General features: G+C 41.1%; 3 protein-coding genes and 1 long non-coding RNA gene across 4 annotated transcripts; 3 read left to right on the plus strand and 1 right to left on the minus strand.

The window, feature by feature from the left end:
• Positions 861 to 3,166, plus strand: LOC18775707 (subtilisin-like protease SBT1.7). The gene has a single exon (XM_020564354.1). It carries the CDS (start codon positions 861 to 863, stop codon positions 3,147 to 3,149), a length of 2,289 nt encoding a protein of 762 aa, XP_020419943.1. The 3' UTR covers positions 3,150 to 3,166.
• Positions 4,548 to 7,303, plus strand: LOC18777852 (subtilisin-like protease SBT1.7). Its single transcript, XM_007210894.2, has one exon. It carries the CDS (start codon positions 4,548 to 4,550, stop codon positions 6,882 to 6,884), a length of 2,337 nt encoding a protein of 778 aa, XP_007210956.2. The 3' UTR covers positions 6,885 to 7,303.
• On the minus strand, positions 7,787 to 8,863 carry LOC109949290. Its single transcript, XR_002271861.1, has 2 exons — positions 8,630 to 8,863; positions 7,787 to 8,041 (listed from the first exon to the last, which is right to left on the minus strand). It is a non-coding gene; the product is annotated as an uncharacterized LOC109949290 (long non-coding RNA).
• On the plus strand, positions 11,024 to 12,961 carry LOC18777764 (subtilisin-like protease SBT1.7). Its single transcript, XM_007208922.1, has one exon. The coding sequence runs from the start codon at positions 11,024 to 11,026 to the stop codon at positions 12,959 to 12,961; it is 1,938 nt and encodes a 645-aa protein (XP_007208984.1).

Genomic DNA, 13,116 nt, shown 5'->3' on the forward strand with positions numbered 1-13,116 from the left:
CGGACGTTATGTAGTTATTGAGTCGCCACAATTATATGTAGCGTAGAGCGAGTACAAATCTCTTGGACTCCTGTGGTCCAAGAGATCGGGACTGGGATTAGCAAATACCATGTTGCGGTGTCACTTTCACAACAAAAAGTTCCACATTTCAAGCAAACTCAAGCAGGTTTGAAATATGGATAGAAGACACTATATCAAGCTCTAGTTAGCTCAAATTTGTAGCAAGACCTACTTCATTTCCATTTTGAGTTGAAGATGGTATCGCTTAGAATAATTTTGAGTTAACTAGAGAATGCATGCACAATATTGGATCATCCAATCTTGAGCAAAATTCTCATTTTGCCTGGGAAACAAAATTCTAACTGATCCATTGGTAATAAATCAAGCTTTGTCTTCATGTGGAACAGGGCTAGCTTCAATAATCATTTTGTCATTATCAATTTATACCAGCAAGGAATATACTGAAGAGAACGAATTAAGGTTCAGGTTCAGGTTTTGACAAGAATGAATGATGAACCAGTTGGAGCCACCCTATAGCCTATACAAGAGCAACCAACCTCCAAATTAAAATATAGTTTTACTTTTACATAAGCTGCATCGCCAGCTTTGTAATATAACTCAGCGAGCGTTACCAAGTAGTCCTGCATTGTGGCAGCCTGTAAACCAAGTCACAGCTGGTCAAACTTTGCAATTACCTATCATTTTCATAATGATCAGTACAAGAAATGCCGGCCAATTTTCCTCCCGAACACATGTTGATCGATCTCGATCGTTTTCTGTCTACTATATATAGCTGCTAGAAATGGTAGACTAACACACAACACTTGGACTTTCTAGTTCTTCTTTTAATCAAATTAAAGATGGAGAACAAGAAGGGTGTAGCATTAATGCAGTTCTGTCTTCTTGGTTTAAGTTTCATGTTTTATCGATCACTAGGACTTGTACAAGAGGAGCAGAATAGCCTGCAAACATATATTGTTTGGGTTGAAAAGCCGGTCTCTCGGAATATCTTTTCACAATCTCATGAAGGTTTAGAGAGCTGGTATCAGTCATTTTTGCCTGAAACGACTGTAAACTCAAACGAGCAGAAGAGTTCGCGAATTGTTCATGCATACCGCAATGTGGGCACCGGTTTTGCAGCGAAACTGACACCTGAGGAAGTAAAAGCAATGGAAAAGAAACAAGGGTTTGTCTCAGCTCGTCCGGAGAGAATTCTGCCTCTGCAAACTACTCACACTCCTGACTTCTTGGGGTTGCACCAAGGATACGGACTTTGGAAACAAACAAACTATGGTGAAGGTGTGATCATTGGAGTTTTGGATACCGGGATTGGAGCGGGACATCCTTCCTTTAGTGATGAAGGAGTACCACCTCCTCCGGCTAGATGGAAAGGAAAATGCGAGTTCAATGCTACATTGTGCAATAACAAGCTTATTGGTGCAAAAAATTTTGTAGGCTCAGGCAAAGGTAATACCACAGACAGCCCTCCAGTTGATAACCATGGCCATGGCACACACACGTCTAGTACCGCTGCAGGAAATTTTGTGGCAGGTGCCAGCGTTTTTGGAGAGGCCAATGGCACAGCAGTTGGCATGGCACCTTATGCTCACTTGGCAATGTACAAAGTGTGTGCTGGGGGTGGTTGTGCTGACGGTGATATTTTAGCTGCTCTTGATGCCGCTGTTGAAGATGGCGTGGACGTGCTCTCCCTCTCCCTTGGTGGCGAATCACTTCCTTTCTATGAGGATGTTATTGCAATTGGTGCATTTGCGGCAATTCAAAAGGGAATATTTTTCAGCTGTGCAGCTGGAAATTCTGGTCCTTCCTATAACTCTCTATCAAATGAGGCCCCATGGATTCTGACAGTTGGAGCAAGCACCACTGACAGAATATTAAAATCAAAAGCGCAGATTGGAGATGATAAAAACAACCATTTTGATGGAAAATCTTTGTCCCAGCCTGAAGATTTCGATTCAACAGTTTCGCTACCTCTTGTTTATGCAGGCTCAGTTGGCAACCAGCCATCAGCTTCCTGCAAGGCAGGGTCTCTTGAAAACGTTGAAGGGAAAATAGTGTTGTGTGAGACAGGTGGAGGAGTAACAAATATTGCCAAAGGGGAAGAAGTGAAAAGAGCTGGTGGTGCTGCCATGATTCTCATGAACCAAGAGACTGATGGCTTTAGCACCTTAGCTGAATCTCATGTGCTCCCCTCGACGCATGTGAGTTATGCTGCAGGGTTGCAAATTAAGTCATATATAAGCTCAACCTCAAGTCCTACAGCCAAAATCTTGTTCAACGGCACTGTCATCGGAGATGCACTTGCTCCCAAAGTCGCTTCCTTTTCGTCTAGAGGACCAAGCTCTGCAAGCCCTGGTATTCTGAAACCTGACATCATTGGACCCGGAGTTAGCATCCTAGCAGCCTGGCCTGTTGCCGTGGACCAGACACAATCTAAAGCAACGTTTAACATAATTTCGGGTACCTCAATGTCAACTCCTCACCTGAGTGGCATTGCAGCCTTGCTCAAGAGCTCACACCCTGACTGGTCTCCAGCTGCTATTAAGTCTGCCATCATGACAACAGCCAACGTCCTAAACCTCGAAGGCAAGCCCATTGTTGATCAAACGCTTGAGCCCGCGGACATCTTTGCAACCGGTGCAGGCCATGTTAACCCGTCAAAAGCTAATGACCCGGGGCTTGTCTATGACACACAACCAAAGGATTACATTCCCTACTTGTGTGGTTTGAATTACACAGACCAACAGATACAGCTCATCACCAAACAAGCAGTGATCTGCTCTCAAGTAGAAGCCATACCAGAAGCACAGCTAAACTACCCTTCATTTTCCATTAAAATAAGGTCCAATGAGACTCAGTCTCAGTATTATACAAGGACAGTGAGGAACGTTGGCCCGGCTAGTTCAACTTACAACTTGGATCTTCTTGTACCACATAAAATGGGGATGAGTGTGAACCCTCAGGTGCTCACATTCACAGAGGTAAACCAGGAGCTTACGTTCCATGTGGAGTTTATCGCAGAAGATGGCGCTGGCAAGGATGGCGTACCGATTTCTCAGGGATATTTGAGATGGTTTTCTGATAAGTATAATGTTACTAGTCCAATAGCTGTGGTCTTTGAATCTACCTAGAGTTAAAATTTGGCCTTGCAGAACCCTATATAAGTTCACTTTTTATCCAGGCCAAGAGCTATGAGTCAAACAATTCTCGCTAACACTATGTAGGTAATATACCTACGAATAATTATGTATCCACATATATATTTACAATTTAATAATAACGTGCCTACAAATATTTTTATTATAACTTTCCTAGAGAAATTTCGCAGGAATCATCTAATTCGGTCTTTGTTTTGAAATTTGTGTTCAGGTACTTATAATTGGAAACAATATAGGCATTTGTATAAGTATAATGTGTTACTGAACGACAATAAAACGTATTAATTGATGAGTAACAATAACATGTGTGAAATGGAAAATATTTTTATTTCATAAAAATAAAAAATCTCAACCAAAAGAAAAAGGTTGTTGGAAGACAAAAGTTGTATTAAATGAAGTAATGAAAAAAAATTAAATCTTGATGGCCACTTTTTCTTTCTGCTTTTCTGATTAATATGGGTGGGGCGATTTGAACTCAGGACATTTTTTACATTGGCAAGACACCACTAGACCAATTGAATCATTCAAGATATCAAGTAACATCCTTTTTGTGAGAATGTAAAGAAATGTCCCACATTGAAAAGTTGAGAAACTTTGCAAGGGCTTATAAGGTGTTGGGCTACTACCCCCATAGCAATTGGTTTTTGAGTGGAACCTCAACATATTTTCAACTCCAGATCAGGTATATATATCCACAATGAATCTTCCAATCATGTTTGGTTAGAGCTTTGTAAAGCAGAGAAGATGCTAAATCAAGTCAAAAAAGCAAAAAAGCAAAAAAGCTTCAAACTATTGTTGCTACAGTCTACACCAGATGTCATCTTCAGTAGTCGTTGTCCCAAGAACAGCAGCACAGAGCCTGCTTGAATATTCATTTTGTAATTATCAATGTATACAGCAGTAACATATATAACTCCAGAATGAATTTTTAAGTTTTAGCTATTGTCTATTGCTCTTGCGTGTCATTATTTTTATTTTTTATCTGTGATGTTATCGAACTGAATTTGATATAATAATTCAGGTTTTAACAAGAATGACAAACCAGTTGGCACCACCAATACAAGAACAACCAACCTCTAAATTAAATCCAAAAAAATTAATCTATAGTTTTACATAAGGTCCATCGCTGCTTTGTTATAGCTCAGCGAGCATTACCAAGTCTTGTACAGGTATATTACAAAACTCCCACATTTTTATACTCTTATGCCAAACCCCATTTGCCAGCCTCTTAACCAAGCACCACCAGTCAACCTTCACAATTCCCTCTAATAATCAGTACAAGAAATGCCGGCCAATGTTTGCTTCAAATAGGTGCTTGAAGTGCTAGCACATACAACTTGCTCTTCCTAATTCTTCTTAACCAAAATCAAGATGGAGAACAAAAAGGGTGCATCATTAATGCAGGTTATATATCTTGTTGGTTTAGTTTTCATGTTTTGTTTATCACTAACAGTTGCGGATTATGAAGAAATGGCTCTGGAATCGGTAGTTGCTGAGAAAAATGATGGCAACAATGACATGCAAACTTATATTGTTTGGGTGCAAAAGCCAGCCTCTCAGAAATTTTCTGCAGAATCTCATGAAGATTTGGAGAGTTGGTATCAGTCATTTTTGCCTGAAACTGATGCAAACTCAAACCAGCTGACGAAACAACGGATGGTTTATGCATACCACAATGTGGCAACAGGGTTTGCAGCAAGACTGACACCAGAGGAAGTAAAAACAATGGAAACGATAGAAGGGTTTGTGTCAGCTCGTCCAGAGAAGATTCTGCCGTTGCAGACTACTCATAGTCCCGACTTCTTGGGTTTGCACCAAGGATTTGGACTTTGGGAAGCAACAAACTATGGTGAAGGTGTGATAATTGGACTTTTGGATACTGGGATTACACCTGATCATCCCTCATTTAGTGATGAAGGAATGCCACCTCCTCCTGCTAAATGGAAAGGTAAGTGTGAGTTCAATGGGACCTTGTGCAATAACAAGCTTATCGGTGCAAGAAATTTCAAGGGAGTAGGCAAAGATCAACCCCCACCAGGTCCTCCATTTGACATAGATGGCCATGGCACCCACACATCTAGCACTGCTGCTGGAAGGTTTGTGGAAGGCGCAAGCGTGTTTGGACAGGCCAATGGCACAGCGGCTGGCATGGCACCGAAAGCTCACTTGGCAGTTTACAAAGTCTGCTCTGGCTTTGGTTGTGCTGAAGCTGACATTTTGGCTGCTCTTGATGTTGCTGTTGATGATGGCGTGGACGTGCTCTCCCTCTCACTTGGAGGCCCCTCACTTCCTTTCTATAAGGATGTGATTGCAATTGGTGCATTTGCAGCAATTCAAAAGGGAATTTTTTTCAGCTGTGCAGGTGGAAATTTTGGTCCTTTCAACCGTTCTTTATCAAACGAGGCCCCGTGGATTCTGACAGTTGGAGCAAGCACTACCGACAGAATATTAAAATCAGAAGCGCAGATCGGGGATGATAAAAATAACCATTTTGATGGAAAATCTTTGTCCCAGCCTCAAGATTTCGATTCAACAGTTTCGTTACCTTTACCTCTTGTTTATGCAGGCTCAGTTGGCAACCAGCCATCAGCTTTCTGCAAGAAAGGGACTCTCGAAAACGTTGAAGGGAAAATAGTACTGTGTGAGACAGGTGGAGGAGTTACAAATATTGCCAAAGGGGAAGAAGTGAAACGAGCTGGTGGTGCTGCCATGATTCTCATGAACCAAGAAACTGATGGCTTTAGCACCTTAGCTGAATCACATGCGCTACCCACGACACATGTGAGTTATGCTGCAGGGTTGCAAATCAAGTCATATATAAGCTCAACCTCAAGTCCTACAGCCACAATCTTGTTCAACGGCACTGTCATTGGAGACGCACTTGCTCCCAGAGTTGCTTTCTTTTCATCAAGAGGACCAAACAAGGCAAGCCCCGGAATTTTGAAACCTGACATCATTGGACCCGGTGTTGACATCCTAGCAGCATGGCCTGTTTCTGTGGACAATGCCACGCAGTCTAAGGCAACATTTAACATAATTTCTGGTACTTCAATGGCTTGTCCTCACCTAAGTGGAATTGCAGCCTTGGTCAAGAGCTCACACCCTGATTGGTCACCAGCTGCAATTAAATCTGCCATCATGACAACCGCTGATGTGCTAAACCTTGCAGGCTTGCCCATTGTTGATCAAGACCAAAGGCCTGCGAATGTCTTTGCAATCGGTGCAGGCCATGTTAATCCTTCAAAAGCAAATGACCCGGGGCTCATCTACGACACACAACCAGAGGATTACATTCCTTACTTGTGTGGTTTGAATTACACTGATAAAGAGATACAGATCATCACCCAACAAAAAGTGAACTGCTCTCAAGTCGGGGTCATATCAGAAGCACAGCTGAATTATCCTTCATTTTCTATTAAGATAGGGTCCAATGAGTCTCAGTCTCAGTATTATACAAGGACAGTGAGGAATGTTGGCCCGGCTAGTACAACTTACAACTTGGATCTTCTTGTACCACATAAAATGGGCATGAGTGTGAATCCTGGGGTTCTTACATTTACTGAGGTCAACCAGGAGATTACATTCCATGTGGAGTTTATAGCACAAGATGGTGCTGGGAAGGATGGTGTAGCATTTGGTCAGGGATATTTGAGATGGGTTTCTGATAAGCATAATGTTACTAGCCCAATAGCTGTGGTCTTCGACTAAGTAAAATTAAGAATTGTCCCTGTTCAAGCTTATATATAGAAAGCTTATGACCTAGGTAACGAACTTATGAATAAGCGAAGAATTTACTACAAATAATAATGCACGTACATGTTGTTGGTGGTGGGTTTATTTTGTGATTTCCTCTTCCTTTTTTTTTTTTAACTTTGTCTTTCTTTCCTTTCATTTCTGAACTTTGGTTCAAATCCAAATACAATTGTGTTGCTACACATTTTGTTCAAATTCTACACTTTCCTGCCCCACTTGGGTGCATTATATGAAGTGAAAATCAAACGAACCAAAAAAAGTTATGGGCGGAGGAGGAGGGTTTACAAGGTTTCGAGCCCCTTCGGAGTTATATAGGCTTCAACGGTGGTGTTTATCTCCAAAAGAATAGTAAGCAGTACAGGACAGCTTGAATAATATTCCTTTTTTTTTTTGGTGTGATAAATTATTGATTGTATAGTGTGGTACCAACTGGTTTATCATTCTTGTTAAAACCTTTAAGACTACTCAAGAATAAGTTTCAATTATTATCTATTGCTCGTGCGGTATTACTTTCTTTTTATCTGTGACATTGTTGAATTGATATTGTAGAGAATATCATCAGTCCTGCGTTAACAGATATTGGGGATATGAGAAACGTTGGTGAATGCCTATTTCACTTCAAAGATTAGAGAAAGCATTATTAATATATTCAGTGCCATTGTCACTTTGAAGGATTTGCACAGTTGTGTGAAATTGATTTTTAACCATGGCAAGAAAGGTTTGAAAGTGAGACAAGACCTTATTTTTACGGTGCATAAGATAGATCCGGGAGTAACGGGAAAAGTCATCTATAAACAATACATAATGGCAATAACCAGTGACAAAAATGACCGGGGACATCCATACATCAGAGTGAATTAAAAAAATGGAGAGGGGGCAAAAGTTTTATTACTAGTAAATGATAGTTTGGTGAATTTGCGAAGTGCATAATCCTTACAGAAAGCATGAGAAACTTTAAAGCCTAAAGATGATGTTAAGTGAGAGAGCATAGGATAGGATGGGTGGCCAAGGCGATGATGCCAAGCAGGAGAGTGCACAGTGGTAAGGGCACAGGGGATGGTGGATGAATGAGAGGAGAGGGAAAGTGGGTAAAGACCATCCTTAGAAGGGCCCTGAAAAAGTAACGAACTAGTACGTAAGTCATATATTTGATAAAAGTTAGGAGTAAAAACAAAGAAAACTAAATTATTACGAGTAAAACTGGCAACATAGAGAAAATTAGTACCAAGAGAGGGAAGACAAAAGACATTTTGAAGAGAAAAATTGTAAGAACCTAAGGGGTCGTTTGGTACGCTGGATTGTCATGGACTAGACTAAATACTGGGATTGTCTTGGATTGGCTTGGCTTGGCATAAGCTGAATAAGCCTAGTACTACGTTTGGTGTAAGATTGGATTAAGACTAAATTTTAAAAATTTTAAAAATTTTAAATTTTAAAAAGAAAGCAAATGAATTTTTTTATTTTTTTATTTTTACTTGCCTTCTCTCCCTCCGCTCTTTCTTCTTCATCTTCTCTCTCTGCGTCTTTTCTTTTTCATCTCTTCTTCTTCTTGCTCTATCTCCTTCTCTTCTTCTCAATCTATATTCTCTCTTCGTCTAATTTCTACCCAACCTAAAAACATCATCCAGTTCAGATACTTTGGCTTTGGTGTGGTAAGTAATTTGCAGAGACAAATTTGAGGGAGAGGCAGGAGCTCACACCTAAATCATGGCAGAAATCCACAGCCCACACCAAAATCATCATCCACAAACAAACTTGAGAGAGAGGCAGAAGCAGACTCAAATTGATGAAGACCCAAAGATAAATCGTGGAACAACTTCAATCGTCGTGCTGGTCTGTCGTCACTGACACCGACTGCCGTCGCTGTCTACCATTGTTGTTGCTGCCTGCCATCGCCATCTGCAACCCATAGTCGGTGGTTGTGATTCTCGTTTGGGTGGTCGGTGGTTGCCGCTACGCTTGGGTGGAGTGGTTGCAAAGCTTTGGTTGAGACTAATAGTCCCTCATTTTCACATGGGTTTAGCTAAGAACACTTAGAATGTGTTTTTGGTGGGCCTGGGATTACTAATCCCACTTAATATTAGGGTGACAACAAACATGGGATTAACTTTTAGCCAAGCCAATCCAAGCCAAGGAGGTGTAACAAACAAGCCCTAAGGAAAAGGAAAAGAGCCAGTATGAGAGATAGAGAGAGAATCTCCATTACCATTACCAAGAAATCAAAATTATTATCCTGATATGGCTATTTATTTTGGAGATTAGAAGGATTACTAGTCATGTGATGAGTGGCAACTGTGTCAGGGTACCAAGTAGAGTCAGGTGGCTGCATAAATTGAGCCCCAACAAAGGAAGGAAAGGATTCTAGGCCATTGTAGAGATAGGGGCATGTTGCAGCAGCATGTTGATTTGCATTGGGGGTAGGCATCAGAACCGAAGAATCAATCAAACGAACCAAACTGGGCCCAAAAAAATCAAAAAAAATCGTGTTGACCAAAAAGTCAAACCCAAAAAATCGAACCAGACCAGTTCTAACCGGTTTCCATTTCGGTTATATACCCCAACAAACCGAACCAGGTCAAACCAGAACGACCAAATTAAAAAATATATAATTTTAATATTTATTTATATCCAATGCTATATTTTTATCTCATAATTAATATTTACCCAAGCTCAATTTCAAAACATCTTTCTTTTGTAGCCCCAATATTTCTTTTTGTATGACATTTATAATTTGTTAATTTTCAAGCCAAAAAAATAATATGAAGAAATGATAATAATAATCCGGTTCAAAACCGAATTGAACCAAAATTGGACCGAAACTGATTTAACCCAAATCGGGTAGTTTTATGAATTTTTTTTTTGTTAAAATTGGACCGAACCGAATTGGGTAAATAATACCAGTTTCGATTCCAATTTGAGGCAAAAATAGGCCTGAACTAGACCTTGCCCACCCCTAATTTGTATTGCAGGTGGTGTACCAAGTAGGTCCCAAGACACCAGGAGCTAAGTTGGGCCGGGCAGAGTGTTTGCTAGAAGCAGCAAATAGGGCCCAAGGGGGCGAAAGGAAGGCCAATTGCATGAGGTCCATAACTTGGAGCAAAAAGAGGCCACTGTTGATTGGGCCATTGGGGTTACTAGGGGCCATTTCACTAGTTACTCCAGTTAGGAGAGAAGTTGCACCAGCCACCACAGTCGTGACTACGCTAGCCACTGCGGCCACCACCACGGTGGAAATTGAAGGAAGTTTTTTGGTGATGTAGCTGACAATGAGTTGGTCTTGTTGGTACCACTAAGCATGGGCGGGATTGGTTTGGGTAAGAGTGGCGGTGGTGGTTGTGGGTGTTTCACTGGTAGAAGTGGAGATTTGGGCAGAAGGTTGTTTATGAGTGCCATCGATAAATTTCCAAAAGTCATGACCGACTAGAAAAGGTTTGAGTTGACGGAGCTAAATGAGGTAGTTGGAGTCAGTAAGCTTGATAAAAAGAGTTGGGGTTTAGGAGGGAGATGGAAGGAGAAGATTAGATCGACTAAGGGAGAGGGAGGAAACCCTAGGTAAGGCTTGTAGATAATATATTTCCTTATATTAAATAGATTACACAAAGTCCCTATTTATACAAATACAAGAAGTCTACTTAAGGTAGGAAATAATAGACATGAATACAATCCGATTTACAACAGGAAAAGCTAATTGCTAGGAGGAGATTGTGAAGTTGACTTCCGTGTGTGCTAGGAAACGAAAGATGCGTTAATAGGTTTTAACAAGAATATAAACCAGTTGTCATAATAATAATAATCTATAATATGACATAAGGTCCATCGCCATCACTTGTGATAAACTCACTGAGCATTACAAAGTCCTATGAATATATATAGTCCAAAAGTCTCCCATTGTCACAACAAACTCAACCTTCAAACCTGACAAGAAATGCCGGCCAAGGGCTTCAAATCCCATGTTGAATCAACTTCTCTTGCTATGTACTATGGCCTATATGTACGAACTTGAAATTGTAGACTAGGGCAAACTGCTTGGACTTCCAAGTTCTTCTTTTAACCAAATTAAAGATTTTGATTATAAAAAAAATACCAAATTAAAGATGAAGAACAAAAAGGGTATAGCATTAGTGCAGGTGCTACATCTTCTTGGTTTAACTTTCATGTTTTATTTATCAATAGCAGTTGCACAAGAGGAGCAAACTAGCTTGCAAACTTATATTGTTTGGGTTGAAAAGCCGATCTCCCAGAATTCCTATGCACAATCTCATGAAGATTTGGAGAGTTGGTATCAATCATTTTTGCCTGAAACTAGTGCAAACTCAAACCAGCTGATGAAGCAAAGGATGGTTCATGCTTACCGCCATATAGCCACGGGCTTTGCTGCAAAACTGACACAGGAGGAAGTAAAGGCAATGGAAAATAAAGAAGGGTTTGTGTCAGCTCATCTACAGAGAACTCTGCCTTTGCACACTACTCATAGTCCTGAATTCTTAGGATTACACCAAGGATTGGGACTTTGGGAACAAACAAACTATGGTGAAGGAGTGATAATTGGAGTTTTGGATACTGGGATTGGACCTGATCACCCTTCATTTAGTGATGAAGGAGTATCCCCACCTCCGGCTAAATGGAAAGGCAAATGTGTGTTCAACGGAACAGTCTGCAATAACAAGCTTATTGGTGCAAAAAATTTCATAGACGCAGGCAAAGGGAAAGCTAGAAGGAGTGCTCCATTTGACCAAGATGGCCATGGCACCCACACGTCTAGCACAGCTGCTGGAAATTTTGTGGAAGGTGCAAGCTTGTTTGGACAGGCCAATGGCACAGCATCTGGCATGGCCCCTTATGCTCACTTGGCAATTTATAAAGTCTGTGGCGGCTATGATTGCGCTGATGCTGACGTTTTGGCTGCAATGGATGCTGCTGTTGATGATGGCGTTGACGTGCTCTCCCTCTCACTTGGCGGTCCCTCAGTTCCTCTCTATGTTGATCTGATTGCCGTTGGCGCATTTGGAGCAATGCGAAAGGGAATTTTTGTCAGCTGTTCAGCTGGAAATGATGGTCCTGAACATGGTTCTTTATCAAATGAGGCTCCGTGGATTCTCACTGTTGGAGCAAGCACCACTGACCGAATATTAAACTTGACCGCAACACCTACAGCCACAAACTTGTCCAAAGTCTCCGGATCAGATCCACTCGCTCCAAAGGTGGCTATCTTTTCATCAAGAGGACCAAACATTGCAAGCCCTGGAATTCTAAAACCTGATATCATTGGACCTGGTATTGACATCCTAGCAGCATGGCCCTATTCTGTGGACAATGCCACATCTAAGGCAACATTTAACATAATTTCGGGTACGTCAATGTCATGTCCTCACCTAAGTGGCATTGCAGCCTTGCTTAAGAGCTCACACCCTGACTGGTCACCAGCTGCGATTAAATCTGCAATCATGACAACCGCGGATGTACTAAACCTCATTGGCAAACCCATTGTCGATGAATGGCTTAGGCCGGCAGACATCTTTGCAATAGGTGCAGGCCATGTTAACCCTTCAAAAGCAATTGACCCGGGCCTCATCTACGACATACAAGCAGAGGACTACATTCCTTACTTGTGTGGTTTAAACTACACAGAGAAACAAATACGTATCCTCACCCAACAAGCAGTGAACTGCTCTCAAGTTGGAGCCATAGAAGAAACACAGCTAAATTATCCTTCATTTTCTATTTTTGTGAGTTCAAGTCACAAGCTGTGGACTCAGTCTGCACATTATACAAGAACTGTCAAGAACGTTGGCCCGACTAATTCGGTTTACAGCTTGGATCTCTTAGTACCAAATAAAACGAGGATGAGTGTGAATCCTCAAGTGCTCACATTCACAGAGGTTAACCAGACCATTACGTACCAGGTGGAGTTTCTTGCACTTGACAGTGCTACTTCTGGAGGGGATGATTTTCAGTCACAGGGATACTTGAGATGGGTTTCTGATCAGCATAATGTTACTAGCCCAATAGCTGTGGTCATTGAGGCTAAGTAAACTTACAACTAGATCTATGTAAAATAATGTATCTATAGAATGGCGAAAGAGGTCCCAGTTCAAATTCAGCCCTCCTCCAATTATCATAAAAATAATGTGTGATCTAATAATAAAGAACATAGTAAATTCAGGGCTATTAAGATCCTTGCTACTGA

This window comes from Prunus persica, chromosome G5, assembly GCF_000346465.2.
Source record: "Prunus persica cultivar Lovell chromosome G5, Prunus_persica_NCBIv2, whole genome shotgun sequence".
NCBI classification, from domain to species: Eukaryota; Viridiplantae; Streptophyta; class Magnoliopsida; order Rosales; family Rosaceae; genus Prunus; species Prunus persica.